Source organism: Thrips palmi, unplaced genomic scaffold (assembly GCF_012932325.1).
Source record: "Thrips palmi isolate BJ-2018 unplaced genomic scaffold, TpBJ-2018v1 HiC_scaffold_4, whole genome shotgun sequence".
In the NCBI taxonomy this organism is placed as follows: domain Eukaryota; kingdom Metazoa; phylum Arthropoda; class Insecta; order Thysanoptera; family Thripidae; genus Thrips; species Thrips palmi.
Genome location: NW_023144631.1, coordinates 2,354,642 through 2,373,530, shown reverse-complemented (window position 1 = coordinate 2,373,530; position 18,889 = coordinate 2,354,642). Strand labels below are relative to the sequence as shown.

The 18,889-nt window shown below is 59.3% G+C and overlaps 3 protein-coding genes across 3 annotated transcripts; 1 reads left to right on the top strand and 2 right to left on the bottom strand.

The window, feature by feature from the left end:
- The first annotated feature begins 80 nt into the window (after nt 1-80).
- On the top strand, nt 81-5,289 carry LOC117649505. Its single transcript, XM_034392374.1, has 7 exons — nt 81-1,184; nt 1,407-1,628; nt 1,771-2,012; nt 2,203-2,267; nt 2,355-2,550; nt 3,475-4,020; nt 4,195-5,289. Exons 1-7 carry the CDS (start codon nt 1,040-1,042, stop codon nt 5,182-5,184), a joined length of 2,406 nt encoding a protein of 801 aa, XP_034248265.1. The 5' UTR covers nt 81-1,039; the 3' UTR covers nt 5,185-5,289.
- LOC117649729 (rab-like protein 3) lies at nt 5,198-6,589 on the bottom strand. The gene is made up of 4 exons (XM_034392714.1): nt 6,408-6,589; nt 5,900-6,261; nt 5,695-5,808; nt 5,198-5,607 (listed from the first exon to the last, which is right to left on the bottom strand). The coding sequence occupies exons 1-4, from the start codon at nt 6,451-6,453 to the stop codon at nt 5,350-5,352; spliced, it is 780 nt and encodes a 259-aa protein (XP_034248605.1). The 5' UTR covers nt 6,454-6,589; the 3' UTR covers nt 5,198-5,349.
- An 890-nt stretch (nt 6,590-7,479) lies between these two features.
- On the bottom strand, nt 7,480-16,030 carry LOC117649504 (basic proline-rich protein-like). The gene is made up of 9 exons (XM_034392373.1): nt 15,815-16,030; nt 14,242-15,086; nt 12,668-14,139; nt 12,414-12,457; nt 12,136-12,328; nt 11,850-12,055; nt 11,583-11,768; nt 9,221-9,421; nt 7,480-9,138 (listed from the first exon to the last, which is right to left on the bottom strand). Exons 1-9 carry the CDS (start codon nt 16,028-16,030, stop codon nt 9,085-9,087), a joined length of 3,417 nt encoding a protein of 1,138 aa, XP_034248264.1. The 3' UTR covers nt 7,480-9,084.
- Nucleotides 16,031-18,889: the final 2,859 nt, after the last annotated feature.

The window sequence follows — 18,889 nt, the reverse complement described above, 5'->3', positions numbered from 1 at the left end:
CTTGCGCCAAGGCTGCCAACCCCCAACCCCTACCCCCCAACCAACCCCAACCCCCAACCCCTCTGCCTGCTGTCCACCGTCCACCCAGTGCCCAGCCAGAGCAGCCGAGCCGCGACGTTCAGGCGCCGACGCCGAGCCACGCGCGCACTGTGCAGATTACGCCGAGAGACTGCCCCTGCCCCCTCCCTCTGTGGCCCTGGCCCTGGCTAGACCGCCTCGACTAGACTAGACCGTAGACCGACCCGATGGCCATGGGCACATGGCACGCGGCATGGCATGGGGCCGCATGGGGCCCACGATGGGCTTCGTTCGCGACATGGTCCCGTCCCGTCCCGTCTGCCGTGGACCAGAGCCGCCGCTCCACGGGTCACTGGTCACTTCCGCACCATGAAGACGGCTAGCACCGCGAGGCCCGCTCTGCCTGCCAGGCCGCGCCTGCGCACGCACCGATAGGCAACCCGCCAGTGTGGGTACAGATGAACTGGTTACCCCGAGTCATTCATCACAAGCCCCAATCGGGGAAGGACCAAGTAAGAAAGGTAGGGCGAGCCTAAGGGGAGCAGGCCCCGCACGAGGGAAGTCCCAGGCCCGCCATGTTTGGGTGTTCGGGACGCGCCCTGGGTGTGGCAGGCAAGGCAATTGAACGCACATCGAAACAGACGCAGAAAGTATTTCGTGCCAAGTTGTGCCTCTCTCCCTCAACCCCCGGCCGGGAGGCGAGGGGGTGGGTCGGGGTGGGTTGCCATAGCAACAAAACACGTCTCGTGGAGGAAGCTCGGCCGGCGGAATAAAACATGTCCTGTGTTGGCAAAAACCGCGGGAAACTGCAAACGCGCCAAGATGAGGAGGAAGACAAGCAGCCCCGGTGAGAACTGTCTACTCGTGGGATCGTTTCAGTAAAAAGCGCGGGCCAGTCGTCATCGATCGTAGAGGGCTTTGGAGGTTGCCGCGCAGGAGGAGGATTCCGGACAGAGGCTTCATCGCCCTGTCTCTCTCGCACTCATGGGGCGTCCCGTAGGGGTGCGAAAGAGACAGAGAGATGTCACTGCTCGGAATCAGCCAGCATGGTTCGACTGTCGTGGCCTTCTTCAGGATAACGCGCGAGTCCCTGAGGCGCCTGTGCAAGGAGAACAAGGGGTACGTGACGCCACACCTCAACGACATCCTGTACCTCCACTACAAAGGTAGGGGAGAGCAATAGACGACTTGAGCTAGGCGAAAGAAGAGGAAGAAAACACCTTCCCGAACATGGCGGACGGCCGCCGTCGGCTGCTAGGACCAATGAGGGGCCGGCCGCCATGTTCGGGAAGGTATTTTCTTCCTCTTCTTTCGCCTAGCTCACGTCGTCTATGGGACCAAATGGGACAGGGTGGCCAACCCACTAAACCGTACCAAAACAACACCAGGTTACACCAAGATCGAGAACCTCGAGGAGTACACGGGGCTCAAGTGCCTCTGGCTGGAGAGCAATGGCATTTGCTGCATCGAGAACCTGGACCAGCAGCTGCAGCTCCGCTGCCTGTACCTGCACCACAACCTCATCTCCAGCATCGAGAACCTGGAGCACCTCGAGTTCCTCGACACGCTCAACTTGTCGCACAACAACCTGCACCAGCTGCAGAACCTGAGTGAGTTCGGTGGCGGCACCGCGAACTCTGCAGTGTACCTGGTGCAGCACTGTACCACACTGTGCCCGCTGCTGCATCACTTGAACGCGATGCCCCGCAATCAGGGCGAGTCCCACCATTCCGCTCTACTTGTTGTCGGCAGGCGCGCTGCCCGCGCTGCACACGCTCAACGTGTCCCACAACCGCCTCCGGGCGGTGGAGGACGTCGCCGAGCTGCAGCGCTGCGCCGCGCTGGGCGTGCTGGACCTCTCCCACAACGTCATCGAGGACCCCGGCGTGCTCGGCGTGCTGGGCGCCATACCCAACCTGCGCGTGCTCACGCTCACCGGCAACCCCGTCATCAAGAACGTCCCGAACTACAGGAAGGCCGTCACGCTGGCCTGTGTGAGTGCCGCGAGTTCAAACACCAGTGTGCTCTTTTTTTCTCTCTCTTTTTTTCTTCCTTTCCATTATTCCGGTTGGCTAGCCCGTCAAGCCAGACCGGTTAATGATGGGCATACGCGGGGCTCCGCGGAGACCTTGGCCATTTGCAGCGACTAAAAAGAAAACACGAACAGAGAGAATTTTGTTGCAGAAACAACTGACATACCTCGACGCCAGGCCCGTGTTCGACAAGGACAGACGATGCGCAGAGGCATGGTCAGTGCGACACATGGCGTGGATCGCGGTTCCGAAAAAACACGACGAAGAGACTAACCTAACAATGACTGTCGGCATGCCCTGCAGGGAGAAGGGGGGCCCGGAGGCGGAGCGCGCCATGCGGAAGGAGCTGCAGGACGCGGAGAACAGGCGGATCTCCGACAGCGTCAACGGTAAAGCGCCAGGAGTGGAAACGGCCGTGGGAGCCTTCGACGCCCGCCGCCTTCCACTTAATGCACTAGATGTCTATCTTCCGGCGCCCCTATGCCGCTATGCAAGTTTAGCAATAGAATAGATTAGAATAGAAAGATCGCCGCCCGAAGCAACACACTCGCGTTTCTGCTGTCCACAGCCAGTGAGTTGACCCCGAGGCCGTGCTGGTCGAGGCCGAGCCCGCCTTGCTGCTCCAGACACGGTAAGGTGCCGCCCGCCTCCGTCAAGCGCGTCTTTGTCGTGTTGCAGCGCTCATGCGGATCCGGCGCGGCCGGGACGACGCCAGGCCAGCCGAGGCCAAGCAGACCGAGGCGTCGGCGGGGGACGCGGCGTCGGCGGCCTGCAGCAACGCGTCGGCGGACAGGGTGAGCGAGGAAGGCCCAGGGAAGTCCCACAAAGACTCACGCTGGCTGGCTAGCTGTCCGCATGGAGCGCGTGGAGCGCCGTGCAGGTAGGCAGGCCCGCGGCACTCAGCTGTGTGACGGCGGCGGCCCTGGCAGGCTGGCAGGCTGAGTGCCTCGCCGCGCGCCTTGCCGCCTCGGCCCGCATCCCCGTGGGGCCCCTTCCCACCACTTCCCTTCTCCCCTGCTGCCTTTCCCTTTCTCCCCCCCCCCCTCTTTCCCCCAGCGCGCTCGTAAACGGATTCGGGAACACGTCACCGACAGAGGGTAGCAGCACGCACAAAAAAAATGCAATCGAACATAAAGGCGACTTGGGTCGGGGCAGAAAAATGGGGGCTCACCTGTACGTTCTGGGCTGCGACAGGTGTCCGGCGGCGAGCTGGGCGGCGATGGCGCGGCTGAGGACGCCGTCAGCGACGAGGAGGCAGGGCTATCCTCGGACTCGGACGCACCGGCGGTGGCAGCGGGGCCGGCTGGGGACGTACTCCGTCAAAGCGGGGGCGTCCTCGTCTCAGAGGTACGTGTATGTGTGTGAGTGTGTGGCGGCCGGCCGCGTGTCCAGAAGTGTCTCACAGTGGCCGTCCTGATTCAAGGTCGGCGCGGAGGACCCGCCGAGCAGCCCGACGCTGCCGCAGAGGAAACGAGGCCAGCAGGGACTCGGCCTCGGCCTCGGCGCGCCGGGCCCTCAGTGCGCCAAGCTCATTGAGATGATAGAGGAGGACGGTGACGGCCTCGACCCGCCCGACCACGACTTGCAGGACCTCTGCCCGCGCCAGCACTGCCAGCCGCAGCGTGACAGCTCGCTGCTAGCGCTGGAAGGGCTGGAGGAGGCCGCGACTGCCGGCGTCACACGCAAGGCGACGCCCGCCAGGGCCGCGGCGCCGCGGATACTCATCGAGGAGGTGCCCGAGCCCGTGGCGGGGCCCAGCGTTCGCGATGACGTGCGACCCGTGGCCGCCGACGAACCGGGACTTGAGGAGGAGAGGGTGGACGTCCGAGCCCTCGACGCCGAGTGTATGCATGTGGAAAGCCCCGATGCCGGGGAAGTACACGTAGAGACGCTCGCCGGGGAGACCGCCGTCACCGATGCTACCATCACGGAGACCGCCGTCACCGAGACCGCCGTCAGCGAGGCCGCCGTCAGCAAGGCCGCCGTCAGCGAGGCCGCCGTCAGCGAGGCCGCCGTCAGCGAGGCCGCCGTCAGCGAGGCCGCCGTCAGCGAGGCCGCCGTCAGCGAGGCCGCCGTCAGCGAGGCCGCCGTCAGCGAGGCCGCCGTCAGCGAGGCCGCCGTCAGCGAGGCCGCCGTCACCGAGGCCGCCGTCACCGAGGCCGCCGTCACCGAGACCGAGACACCGGACTGCAAGTCAGCGGGACAGGACGGTCCGGAGTGTGCGCCAAGCCCCGACGAGCTGGAGGCGCTGGCTCGCCTCGAGGCCCTCGTGACGCAGCCCGACGCCGACTCGGAGTCCAGGGTGGTGGTCCCGAAGTACGAATGGATTCGGGGCCGCCTGCCCGAAGCATGCGCACGCCGCGCGGCAGGCCACGAGGCAGGCCAGGCCGGCCCGGGGGAGGCCATCCTCGACCACCAGACCATCGCGCAGCGCTACCTGGACGACCTGCGCGCCAGGAACGACCTCTCCGACGAGGAGCGCGCCATCATGGAGAGCATCCAGAGGATGGCGACGGACAGCGCGAGCGACGAGGACGACAGCGAGGCGTCGGAGGGCGAGGGCGAGGCAGGCCCGCCCCTGAGGCACGCCAGCTCCGACAGCGAGGACGCCCGGGACGTCGTCATCGGCGCACTCAGGGACTTCAAGGCTGTGGAGGAACTGCCGGAAACAGAAATCTCCAGGGAGGACGACGTTCAACCGCCACACATGGAGACAAAGGTCACAAACGCCCAAATCAAACAAGCAAAAGTTGTTAGGAAGAGTGATGTGAGGATAAGCAGATGTGTGCAGATCAAGAAGCTGCTGGATCAACACGAAAACATCATGGCAATGCTTCCAGAAGAACGCAAGCAGCTGACAGGCCAGCTCCTGCAGCACTTGCAAGAATGGAGAAGTGTGGAAGATAAGAGGAGAAGAAAATCACAGAAACAGAAAGTAAATTGTACTGATAAGAATCATCAACCAACAAGCAAACCAGAGGCAGATGACAAAATGAATAAAGATGACGAAAGACAGACAGCTGATACAACCAAAGTCGAGTCTGATGATGATGATGATGGAATACAGGAGGATGAGATAATAAGAAATGTGTCGCAGACTTTGGAAATGCAAATAGCATCTATAGATATGTAGCTAACAAATTTTGTCAAATTTTTATGACAATTTTATTTAAAGAAATGGAAATTACATGAAACAAAAAATAGCACAATAAATTCTTTTAACATACATAGAAAATGCAACATGGAAAATTATTTTGACATTTTAATAGCTCAGTCTTCCATAAATATCTAATAGCCTCTATTCATTATGAGCAGATTTAAAACTGTACGCACTGTAGGCACTATATCCACTTAAGGGACTCAAGGTACTCAGAGGGCTCATTGGGTTACTGAGTGGGGAGGAGAATGGCCTTCGCCCACTTAAATTATTTCTATCAACATACGGGCTGATACTGTCACGGCCATGATGCCGCCTTTCTATTACCTTATCAAAAAACCTGCTAAGTTTAACAGCCGAACTGCTTCCTGCTGCCAAGGACCGCACCTCAGTATTATCCTGAAATCGAGCGTAAAAACACATTAGTCTCTAAATGACAGTACCCTTACACAAATACCGCCACTGAGCAACAATCTTCATACATACTACAGCAATTTCGTCCGCAGCACATTCTTCAGCAATTGTTGCTGATCTCCTCTGAGCATGTGCACGGGATGCTTCAAGCATATCAACCTTTGTACCAATCACAAGAATGGGAATCTGTAAAATAGAAATTTGGATATTCAACACACCAGTAAAGATTAACTATTTCATTTGAATAGCTATTCCATTTGAGTCCAAGATCATGTACCTGTGTAGAGCCAACGAACTGCTCAGGATCAAAGTCATCAAAAGTGTGGTTCTTGTACTTTGAATTGCCTTCTTTGTTTAATACCTCCGCCAGCCACTTCTGAAGATTTTGTTCGGACTTTCGGTTTGTCAAATCATGAACAAGAATTATTCCGTGGGTAGGGTTGTAGAACACTGATCGTGTATTGCGGTGACTGCTGCTGCCACCAACATCCCACAGCTCCACAAAGTAAGTCTTTTGATTTTGAGTTCCCTCGCGATATTCATGAAGCTTCATCTCAACAGAGCATCCCACCGTCCACGAAGGGTTGCTAATAGTTTGCCCATGACAGATGAGCTGCACTAAGGACGATTTGCCCACTCCTAGAGGAACACGAATGATAAAGTGTGAAAATTACATGAGAAACTGAGAAAATGGCAGAGACACTGGACGTCACGACGATTTACATCAAAAAAGTAAGAAATGAATGAGTGAATCGTGCTTTGACAGATCACATAACCACACTCACCAGAATCCCCGACAACGATGACCTTCACTTTATCGATAGCCGCCATGACGAGAGATTTTTGGGGGAAGTGTTACGGCTTACAATTTTAAGGAATGTTAATCCAAAGAACTGTTTTCCAGTCTCCCAAAGAGTTGTGTTTACGTCAGGTGTCCCTCGTCCCCTCCCCCTTCCTTCTCCTGCGAATAACACGCTCAGCACTGCGAATAGGCGCCGGCAGCCTGCTCCGCGCGGCGGCACATTTGACTGCAGGCGGCGGCCGGTCCAGTAGTCCAGTGGTCCCCTTGCTGGGACTTAGAATGTCTCGTAGTTAATGATCATTCTAGAAGTACCGCGTCCACGATATATTGTGAAGGGCTCAATTTATGTTTTATGGGAGAATGAATAAACAAAGGGAAAATTTGAGGTAGAATAAATTAATCAATATTATGATGAAAAACAAAGGCTGAAGATTTACACTGTTGCTTTATCTCTTTAAAACAAAAGAAAATCGAATGGCGATTTTTATTTGCTAAATTGCGTTAGAAACGCAAAAATGCAGGTAAGGTATTTTATGCAGCAATTAGTGTACAGACTATAAAGAACCTTAACATATTTATCCGTGAGTCAGGCTTCACCAATATCAGCTGACAAGAATGTGCATCCATCTGATCGTACAAACGCCTCTAGCAGGAGAAGTTGTTGCTCCTCGTGGAGAATATACCTAGCGCAGTCAAAGTCAAATGATAGGTTTTACAACAGATAAACAAGTACCTAAAAGTTCGTACATAATAATGGCACTCGCGGTATAGTAGACAGGGAAACAACCTCAAAACTCTATGATAAAACGAAGCGAAACACGTTATATAAAATTAACACAAAACTCCCACTGCGAATAGGCCCCAGTCAGCCCTATCTCCGCGCGGAAGGCACATTTGACTGCAGGCGGCGGCCGGTCCAGTAGTCCAGTGGTCCCCTTGCTGGGACTTGAATGTCTCGTAGTTAATGAGTCATTCTAGAAGTAGCCGCGTCCACGCATATGTATTGTGAAGGGCTCAATTTTATGGTTTTATGGGAGAATGAATAAACAAAGGGAAAATTTGAGGTAGAATTAAATTTAATCAATATTTATGATGAAAAACAAAGGCTGAAAGATTTACACTGGATTTGCTTTATCTCTTTAAAAACAAAAAGGAAAATCGAATGGCGATTTTTATTTTCTAAAATTGCGTTAGAAACGCAAAAAAATTGCGGGTAAGGTATTTTATGCAGCAATTAGTGTACAGACTTATAAAAGAAACCTTAACATTAATTTTATTTCGTGAGTCAGGCTTACACCAATATCAGCTGACAAAATGTGCATCCATTCTGATCGTACAAACGCCTCTAGCCAGGAGAAGTTGGTTGCTCCTCGTGGAGAATATACACTAGCGCAGTCAAAGTCAAAATGATAGGTTTTACAACAGTATAAAACAAGTTACCTAAAAGTTACGTACATAATAATGGCACTCGCGGTATAGTAAGACAGGGAAACAAACTCAAAACTCTATGATAAACACTGTAAAAAATACCATTAAATTTATGTAGCCAATGGCTTCTTGAATTTTCTTAGCCAGACACGAAAGTGTGTTTAAAGCGCCACTGGCTATGGAAAGGTCACTTTCCAAACCGCGACAGTGAATTTATAGTGCCAGTGGCTTATGAAATTCCAAGTTCGAAACGTGAAATTTACCGCTTGGCTAACAAAACGATGCTTCCCTCAGCCACGACTTTAAATTTAACAGCCCCTTGGCGAAGAAAAATCATAGGTGTGGCACTGAAAAGGCATCCTACCCTGACGACAGTTATGAAATTTCAAGTCGTGGCTAAGGGAAGGATGCTTTGCTTCGCCGCACCTGGTGGTGGCCAGACTAGTCCTCGCGAGTCCATGATGAAGCTCCGTCGAGCGCTCTGCCAAGCAGCGGTGCGGTGGCCGAGGGGTCAGGGCACAAGACATCCAAGTTGAAGTTTCGGGTTCTATGCCGACCGCTCGTGCCGCTTTTTTCATCGGCCCGAGACGAATTCTCCTCGCCACAACTAGAAAGTTCACAATATTGGTTCCGAGTATCCTTGCCAGCGCCACGACTCAAAAATTGCCATTTGGCGTAGGAAGAAGCCTTCTGATCGCCAGTGGCCAACAAAATTTCGTGTGCCATGGCGAACGAGATTTCATTGCCACTGGCACACGAAATTCATTAGAAGTATAACTAAGAAGGGGCGTTTCACTAGCCACAACAAGAAATTTCGTGTCAAAATTTTTTACAGTGAAACGAAGCGAAACACGTTATATAAAATTCTACACAACAAAACTCCTCCTCGCGAATGGGGCATGAGTCCCCCAAGTCGAGCTCACGTATCTCGCGAGGGGAAGTGCGAAAGTCATTTATTGATAAACATGCGTTACAAAACGCTACACACGCTGCTCGCACAGCGCGACTAAAAACTCGTGGGTACAAAGTACAAAATCGTCTTGTTTCTCTGGTTTTCCCCGTGACCGGAAAACAACGATGACTGAGATGAGCAGGAACTCGTCGAGGGCGTTGTTGTTGGCGATGGCACGGTGCAGGGCAGGGCAGGGCGGTCCCAAAGGTCCCCAAGGACGGCGAGGGTGGAGGGGTGGACGTCGGCGACGCCGGCGGGAGGCTGCGGCTCCGACGCGTCCTTAGCCCTCGCTCTGTTCTGACCGCGCCATGGACGGAGACCTCAGCATGGGACTCTGTGGGTGGAAGGAGACAGATAATTGAAATTGGTGGCAAATTTGGACTTTCTCGTCGAGGATCCCAGTGAGTGAGACGTACGTGGGCGCCGGATGCTCGACCCTCCGAGGGCGCTCTGGAACTCCGGCAGGAGCTGGGGTCGCGCTCGCTGGGGGTCGACATCTGCCGCAGGTAGTCCTTGTCGTCGAAGATCTTCCTCTCGCCGCCGCCGGGTTTGTGCTTGACGTTGTCCAGCGAGCCGATCTTGCTCTGGGCCTTGACTTCAATCTTCTGGTCCTCGATCTGTAACAGGACGGTGAGGACCGTTAGGCTCGGCGGGGCGTGTCGCGCAGGCTGCGTGCGACAGACACAGACAGACAGGTGGGGGCGGGGTGTATTTACACCGTTCGGATCGGCGCGAAGGCTCGCAGTGGTCAAAAGCAAGAATAAGGGTTCCAAACGTATCGCATGTGCAACGCACAGTCGAACCGCCACCCGTCACGGCTGCGTTAAAAATGCGTTACGTCAACAACCCGCTTGATGGTGCCGGGGACAGGGCGACTACCGACGAGTGCGCAACAGAGACAGACACACACCAGATGACACGGCAGACAGACAGAGAGAGAATGTGAGTGTTATGTACACACGTGCTGAAAAAGAGCTTCGGTGTATTAGAGGGTAAACCTATTTCTCATCTTCTTAGTGATACTAAACGCCATTTACACAAAGCTCAAGACCGGTTCCACTGTTGAAAATAGGATTAGTTTTGTAACAAATGACTATTTAACTCATAATTATTGTAAGCGAACTCGTGCAGTGCGGACATAATCTTCCTCGGGTGCAGTTAGTTCGGTGCAGTTAGGTCAATGTCACCTTTATACAGACAGAGATTAGTCAGTATTTGCTACACTTTTTGCCGAGGCAATTTAGATTCTAAAGGGTGTGCCAAGACAGTCGAAAAAATAACTTACCTCTCTATGGTTTGTTTCATTGCATGTTAGGCCTACCCTTTAGTAAAAAAAAATTCTGCATCAGCAGTAAAATAAAAACAATTGGGTGTTTTGTGATTATTTTTTATTGAGTTGAGTTGAGACAATTTTGTCATACTTGATGTGGTATCAGAGGTTTGATTTCCGTTTCCCTTTCCCAAAAGAAGCCGAGCGGCGCCCGACAAGCTCCGGGGTCCCTAGCTCCGGGTAGGCAGCCCAACCAACATCTGGCCCCAAAATCTGACCCCACCGTACATTCACGCGTCTCTCTGCAGTATTGGACACACCGACAGGGAGTTTTTACTCGGCAAAGAAAACCTAAAGCTACCATTTTATGTACCTTTTGGTGCTCTTAAAGTTTACCTTTTATGGAACGGGTTGTACAAAAAGGTCTAAATGACACTACGAAAAGAAAAATAGAAAAATACAGAGGTCACAATGAGGTTACTTATTACTTGTTTACTATGAAGGAGATCACGTAAATTAGGTAATCGTTTGTCATTAAATGTAAAGAAAAGTTTTTACAATACACTAACATAAGAAAGACTTTCACGAGAGACCTCTTGAGGCAGCCTTTAAAAATCTACCAAAAAAGTCAATCTGATACCACGACGTATTAAAAAAAGAAACTCTAACAATAATGCAGAATAATTAATTACATAAAGCACGACAAAGCTACCGGGAGCGGTGATACAATAAAGTAAACCGAGAACGACGTCATGCTGCACAGCGGGTACGTCATGTTAATCATCATCTTAGTCGTCGTGTGAGTCTGGAATGTCTCGGTGAGATTCGTTTTGTCTACAGTTATTGGTCCTATGAGAAGCGAAGTCGACGGATGGACGGTTAGATACAAGTTAATGAGGTGAGTCGGCCACACGCCTCGGCCCCGCCTCGGCCACGTCGGCCCGGTCGTGCTCGTCATCGACCACAAGGCCCTGGCCGCGGACGCGTCGCCCCGCGTCGCTCCTGCTCCTGGAGGCTGAGGCAGCAGGGCCGTGCCGAGCCCTGCCAAGGCCCTGCAGGGCGGCGTGGCGGCATGGCTGCTCGGTGGCGGTGGCGCCGTGGCTACGCCCTACGCGTCGCCTTCCTGCGTGGAAATATGACGCTCCAGGATCAGTGCGGGCTCGTCGCCAGAGAAAGGGGGAGAGAGGGGGGGGGGGCGCTGGGGGGTGGATGACGAGCCGCACTGATCCTGCGCATGCTGCGAGTGCTTCAATGCCCAAAAAATGAAGAATTTTTACAAAACTGACATCTGGGATTTTTGTGGAAAAATGCATGCAAAACCGTAGGGGCGCTCCCGGTTTTGTTTACTACAGTATCATTTCTCGTACTTTCAAAACAATGGCAAAAATATGCAGTTTCTAGGAGGCTGAAATTCTTTTCAAAAAGATGTAGCTGGCATGCACATTCTTCATCACCAAAAGAGTAAAAAAGTTGAAAAAATTATTTAAAAAACGCAAAACTGCTCTCACCTTGACCTTGCCCCCGCCAGGCTTGTGTGTCATGTTGTCCTTGGAGCCGATCTTTGGCTTGGCCTTGTCCTTGAAGTCCAGCTTCACCGATTCGATCTTCTTGTCCCCTCCGCCCGGCTTGTGGGCCGTGTTGTCCAGGGACCCGATCTTGGACTTGGCATTCCAGATAAGCTTTTTCTGCTCAATCTGGCCCAAACAGGAGTGAACAAGAAATTAAACAAAAGGATTTCCCTTAAAGCACTATACCTTTTTTCTTCTCATTTGTACCTTCTTGTCGCCGCCGCGCGGGACGTAGGTGTCGTTGAGGGCCTCGATCTTGGGCGCCGCCTTCCACTCCAGCTTCCTGCTCTCGATCTTGACGCGGCCGCCGCCCGGCTTGTAGGCCGCGTTCTGCAGCGACCCGATCTTGGACCTCACCGTCTTCAGGTTGGGCGACGGCGCCGCGCCCACCTGGATCTTGTTCATCGGCAGCTCTGCGGGAAGGGCGGACAGACAGTTACGCCAAAAGGTTCGCGTCAAACTCGCCTTTGCCGTCCTCAATCCGGACCCTTACTTTTGGCCGCGCCGTCCGGAGTCCTGGGCACGGACTGCGACGCGGACCTGGGCGACTTGAGGGGCGACTTGAGCGGCGAGAGGTCCCCGCCGGTGGCCGGGGGCGCGCTGGGGTCGCGCGGGCCGCGCGTCTCCCGGGGCCTGCCCCTCGGCTTGATGGGGAGCTTGGCGGGCGCCATCGCCCCGTTCACGTCCTGCGACAGGTGAAAGCGGGTGTCAAGCCGAAACTCTATTTATTGCTCCCCGAAGGGCCGACGGCAACGGGTCCTGGGTACTCACCCTGCCCTGGGTCGACTCATCCACTCCGCTATCGTGGTCTCCATCTGGAAAAAGAATGATGCGGAGTCAGTTTGTTATTGCTCGGGGCAAGGCCGCTCCACCTCTCCTCCTCCTTCGCGGGGTCACCCTCGCCACCCTCAGGGTCACCGCGACCTTACCTTTTCTCTGCGCCTCCGAGCCCGAGTGTGTTCGCATGCGCGGCGGCTTAACAGCCACACGCCTCGCGAGGGAGCACTGCACTCCACTGCACTCACCTGAGCCTGCCTTGTGCGCGTCCGCGGCGCCGGGCGACGTCCGCACGCCGGGCGTCCGCTCCACGATCTTGCTGGAGATGCCGTTGGTGAGGGAGGCTGGGGCGTTCCTGTCTCCCGACGCGCTCGGCGGTCGTTCCCTCGTCGCCTCGCCCAGGACCCTGCTCGCGTTGGCGTTGTCGAAGGACCTCTCGGTGGCCAGCTTGAAGGGCGGCTCCGGTCTTCTCGGTAGGTCCACGCCGCTCGCGTCGGCCGCGGGCCGCGCCGTCCACCGGTCCGGCTCTCTCCTGTCTTCGGGCTTGAAGGCGGCCGGCGGCTGCTGGGGCGGGCCCTGGGGCGGGCCCTGGAGCACGCGCTCGCTCGACTCCTTGGTGAAGGTGGTGTTGAGGGGGAAGTTGGGCGGCGCGTTCTGCAGGGGGTTGGCGGGCCGCATCCCGTTCGTCTGGCCGCCCGGCTGGTTGTTGACGGCGCCACCTAACCTGCCGGCGCCTCCCCCGGACGACGGTCTGTCCTCCTCGAAGGACGACCGCAGGGGCTGCTGCTGCTGGCGAGGAGGCCCCGGTGGGGGCTTGGCCGCCAGGCTGGGGTCCATTCCTCCGTGAGGCCCCGCCGACCCCGCGCTGGGCGGCCTGGAGAGGGGGCCACCTTCGCCCTGCTGTCCTGGAGGTCCTGGAGGTCCTGGTGGCGCGCCGTTGCGCATGGGCTGGCCTCTGCCCATGCCAAGAGGTTGCTGTCCGGGTTGTCCAGGTTGTCCGGGTTGACCGGGCTGTCCAAACTGTCCGGGTTGTCCGGGCCCCGGGCCGAGCTGCTGACCCGGTGGAGCTCTGTTCGGATAGGGCGGCCCCCGCTGCACCGTGACCACGTCCTCGTCATCATCCACGCTCCTCCGGTCCACGTTGGGCTTGGCCATTTGGTACCCGGGTCCTGGGCCGCCCCCGGGCCCACCCCCAGGGCCGCCCCCAGGCCCAGGCGGCGGTCCCCTGATGAGCATGCGGGGGTCGCCGCGCATCACGCTGTCCGTGCGCTCGAAGGGCCGCGGCATGCGCGGGTCGCCCTCCCCCTGTGGACCCTGCGGGCCTTGTGGACCTGGTGGGCCCTGTGGCCTGTAGGGCGGCCGCTGCATGGGCTGCATGGGCTGCATGGGCTGCATAGGCCGCATGCCTTGCGGCGGCCCTGGGTAGCCCTGCGGCGGGCCCTGCTGCCCCGGCATGGGCATGCGGTTGGTGAGGTCGGGCCGCGGGCCACCCTGGCCCTGGCCCTGGCCTTGGAATGGCGGCTGCTGCTTCATGAACTGCCCGGGCCCTGGGCCGGGGTACTGGCCGGGGGGTCCGGGCGGCCCAGGCGGTCCGGGCCGCGGCGGCTGGTTCATCGGCATCCTCGGCGGCATGCCCTGTTGCTGCGGCCCCTGCGGCCCCTGCGGCCCCGGCGGCCCCGGCTGCCCTCCGCCGTCCATGTCCGCGTGCGCGACGAGCCTGCTGCGGACGCGCGCCCAGCCGAGTGCTGGCTGCAGAGGCGGCTGCAGCGGCTGCTGCTGCTCCGCGGACGTGGCGGCCCTGCGCGGCCCCGCGGCGACCTGCCCGGACGGCGGTGACCTCGACGGCGGCGAGGCTGGCGGCGTGCCGAGCAGGAAGGACTGGGAGCGCGTGGGCGTGCCCGGGTCGCCCAGGGACGACGGCGGCCTGCTCGGCGGCTTCCACGCGCTGGGGCTGCTCGGGGGACTCTGCACGGAGTGCTGCTGCTGCAGTTGCTGCAGCTGCGTCAGCGGTGGCGGGCGCTGTCGCTGAGGCGTTCCCTGCTGCGGCGGCGGTGGCTGGGGCGGCTTCTGCTCCGTCTGAGGGTGGTGGTTGTAGTTCTGGAAGGCGTACTGCTGCGGGTATTGCTGCTGGTACTGCTGCTGCGGCTGGAACTGCGTCGGCGGGTACCGGTTAGGCGCCGCACTTTGTTGCTGCTGTTGGTGTTGTTGTTGTGGTTGCTGCTGTTGGTAGCCTTGGCTGGGAGGCCTTGGGTACGCGGCTTGGGGAAGTTGCTGAGGCGGAGGGACGCGCTGCTGGCCCCGTGGCGATAGCTGCTGGTTGTGGCCGGCCTGGGGCGCGAGCTGGTTGGAGACCTGGTTGGGGACCTGGTTGGAGGCCTGGTTGGGGACCTGGTTAGGGACCTGGTTGACGGCGGCGGACGGCGGCGAAGGTAAAGACCTCTGCTGCTGCGGGGGCTGCTTGGCCTGCTGGGGTTGAGGGGAAGTGTACTGCCTCTGGTACAACTGCTCGCTTAGTTGCTGCTGAAATTGTTGTTGTTGGCTGTAGTTGTTGTTGTTGCGCGGTGGGGGTGGGGGAGACTGCTGGTAGCTGCTGGGGCTGTAGGGCGGCGAGGCCTGCTGGATGCCGACCAGGGACGCCTGCTTGTACTGCGGCTGCCCCGCTGAGTTCTGCAACGGAAAGGGGTCGTGTTGTGGACGCGTCTCGGCCTCCTCAGTGACCCTCGTGTGGGACGCGGCGGGCGTGCGACGGGGTGGCGCGCGCGGGAGGCACCGGGCTGGGCGCGGCGCGGCGGGGGCGGGCGGGGCAAAGCTTTGTAGGCCGTCGTACCATTCCGTTACATCCTCTGCCCGGCCCGCCGCGCCCCACGGTGCCCCCACCACACTGCCACCCCGCCGCCCCTCCCCCGGCCACCCCTAGGGGGCCCCACCCTGGGGCCCACCCCACTGCCGCGCGAATAAAAATCTATTCCATATTTTGACTGCTGTCTCACGGCGAAGGGGGCTCCACGAGGTCAGGACACAGCATACCGTCGCCCGCCCGGCCTCGCCCTCCGCGGCCCTCCACGGCCCTCCACGGCCCTCCGCCACGCTGGCTTTCCCTTTCGCGGCCCCTCCCCTCCGACTGCGGCGTCCCCCCTCCCCTCCCCTCCCTCGCTGCGTGGCGTGCGGCTGATTGGCTCGCAGCAATTGCGCGGCCGAGCCTCTCCTCTCCGCGCCACTGCTAAGTAGTCCACGGCGAATTACCGCGGTGAGGCCTCGTAAACGGCCTGCCGGCCGTGCCACAGATTAGCGGAAAGAAAATGGGGATCTCGATCCGCGAAGCACCCTTCCTCCTCCCACCATCGACGACGAGGGCCTCTCCGCCGAGGCCGACACGCCGACTAGGCCGACCTTACCGCCGCGACGTGTCCGTTGATGTCCGAGGCCGTCAAGAAGGACGCCGGCCCCTGCCTGGCCGCGAATCCGAGGCCGGCGTCAGAGGCGTTGGGGGCCGGGGCCGCGTGGCCCGCACTGCCCGCACTGCCCGCAGCACGCTGCTCGCCGTTGACGAGGGACGAGGCCGTGGGGCCCGGCGAGTCCGAGGCCGTAGCTGAGGCCGCCAGGGCGGCCATGTTCGCTGTTCGCTTTTATCCCTGGTTTGATCTTTAGTTACGGCCGAGGCCAGAGAGGCGGGGCCATGGTTTTAGCAAGATGAAGGCAGGGCTGGGGATGGCGGCCGAGGCCCGGGTGGCGTGGCCGAGGCCGAGGCCCCGCGCCTGCACGGCCTGCACGCCCCGTCGGGCCCGTCGCTGCGGCACCCCCAGCCAGCCCCGGGAACGGCGCGCCCCGCGAGAGCCGCGACTGCCGCGAGGCCGAGCCGAATGCTGCTTATTTAGCTCGAGTACTTTACGGTTTAGAGTTTGGTGTTTAGCAGAAACAGAGACAGACAGCATTAGTTTTGAGTTTCCAGCGGGCACGTCGAGCGCGGCCGCCCAGCACTGCCAGCACGCACCCCTAGGCGAGCGGGGCGGGGCGGCGGGGCGCGAGAGTAAGACTGGAGTTCGTTTGGAGCCCAACAGCGCCACCTGGTGAATATTTTTGTCGCTTAACTTCCCCTCGCGAAATGACTTTCTGCGGGATTCGACTGTGGCTGGCGGTGCTTGGTCGGTGTACTTTAGAGTAACTCGTTGCCACAACAAGGCAGAGTCCACTCGAAGCCCGTCACGGCTCGTCGCTGCACGCCAGCGTTGCCTCGGCGCCTCACGCTCCGAACGGAGTTCCCTGCCGCCGAGGCCGAAACTCGCCGGCCCATGTTGCTAATGGGTGCCAAACACATGAAGGCAAAGTTTGCCTCGAATCTGATTCGAGAGTAGCGGTATCTCGTTTTCGGCACGGCGGCGCTACGCAGCGGCAGGGCGGTGGAGTACCGCAGCCCACCGGAGAAGTTGCCTCAAGTTGGTCGCTTGGCTTGCTTCGCCGCTCGCTGGTCTGCGCCGCGAAATCGGCACGTGAGATCCAAGGGTTGTCGTCATGGCCGAGGCACCCAGGTACACGAGGCCCAGACTGCAGAGCGCTCTAGCGCCTGCGAAGCGGACTGTCCCGTCGCACGCCCCAGTGTGGCGGGCCTGCCTGCCCAGCCAGGCGCTCCCCGCTGCCGGCCGCCGCCGTGGGTCCCGCCGTGCGCGCCGCGCGCCTAAAGCGTGGGCGGGGAGGGGTGGGGGAGGGGCAGCACGCGCGTAAGAAGCTTTGGCATGTGCACCGCTCGGCGGGGAAGCCCCACGCCCACGCCGACAGTCGACACGCGCAGGGAGAGCAGGCGAGCGCGTCGGCCGACGCGGACCCGGCAGTGCCTTCGAATCTTTCATTTCAATGCTCCCGCCTGCTCCCGCCGCCCCCAAGGAGACACGGCACCGCAGCGCCAGGCCACCGGCACAACGGCTTGAGTCTGGTCGTTGTCGTCGGCACCGTCAGCACGTGCAGGCGTTGTCGCCGTGGCCGCCCTGGTCTGGTGGTCGATGCGGCGATGCGGCCACGCCTGGGCCACGCACTTGTCCCGTCCGCTCCCTCCCCGCGCGCACCCCAGCGCCTCAGGTGGGCTGCAATCTAGCCCGGCGTATTGGCAGAGTGGGCTTAACCACTTAACCGCTTTCGTCTGCCGGCTGATTCCGAACCCCGCTGCCGTCGCTTTCTCTCTCGCGCTCTCGGGGCGTCCCGCAAGCGTGCGGGGGAGAGAGAGAGAGAGAGAGAGAAAGAGAGGTAGCGATGTGCAGTGGACCGCGTGCTGGCTGGCTGGATGCGCGTGGCCGACTGCAGGGACTGCATCGGGGAGGGTAATGAGGCTGCCACTTAGGCCTTCCATCAACCCTTCCCTTCGGCCCTCCCATCCGCGAAGGCCCAGCCATTCACCCCGCCCGAGCACACCGTTTGGCCCCTTTGGCCTCGACGTCGTTGCCAGTCCGTTTTGCGTCTCGGAACGACGGCGGATAGCGTCGTGTGTGCAAGCGGGGGGCAATAAAATGAATGTGTGTTTTACCTGCAACCCGCCCGGCCCGTCCCGTGCGCCCCGCCGCCCCGCCCACGGACGATGGAAGCAAGTAGAACGTACCCCCGGCCCTTATAGTGCCGCCGCCGCCCGCCGCCCCCGCGCGCCGCCCCCGCGCGTGTCTGCGTGTCCGCGTGTCTGCCTCCGCGACGCGCCGTTAGCATCGATCGGTAAACATACATTGTTCCGTATGGTTCTGCGGCGGCCCGTCGGGGCCCGTCGCCGTCGCCTCGGCGGCCCTGCAGTCCCGCACGCCGCCGCGGCCTCCAAACTCCCCGCGCCAGCACCGTGCCGTGCCGTGCCGCCGCGCCGCCAGGCCGGACACAACTGTCCGAGGAGCGGCCACCGGTCGCCTCCAGCAGCAGCAGCAGCCTCATGCCGCGTGCCGCGTCCGGGAGGACTGAGGCTGCATTGTGGATACACTGCCAACCACACCGCCACGCCATGCGGTTTGCGCGGGCCGCGTGCGTCTGCCGCCGCGTCATTGGTCTGCTTCAGTCTGCGGCGCATCACTAGACCGACAAGGAGGGAAGGAGGGAAGGCCAGAAAAAGGCGGATATATTTTATTGGGGGACGCCCCAACCGCCCCCACCGCACCCCCGCGACCCTCCCCCTCCCCCAGACTTGCAGGCGGCCACGCAGCCCCCCGGCCCCCCGGCCCCTCGGCCCACCTCGGCCCACCTCGGCCACCCCGGCCCACCTCGGCCACCCCGGCCCACCTCGGCCCACCTCGGCCCACCTCGGCCACCCCGGCCCCCTGGCGGAGCAACTGCGGCTGTTATGCAGCCCCATCAAAACGCCAAAACACGGAAGGCAAGGGCGGGCCTAGGCCGCTTGGGGCGGGGCGGGGCGGGGCGAGGCGGGTGTCGAGTGAAACTTGGCCAAATTCTCAGTGACAGCAGGGACAGGGACAGGCCCGTTTGCGGGACGGAGTTTATATCCGGCTGGC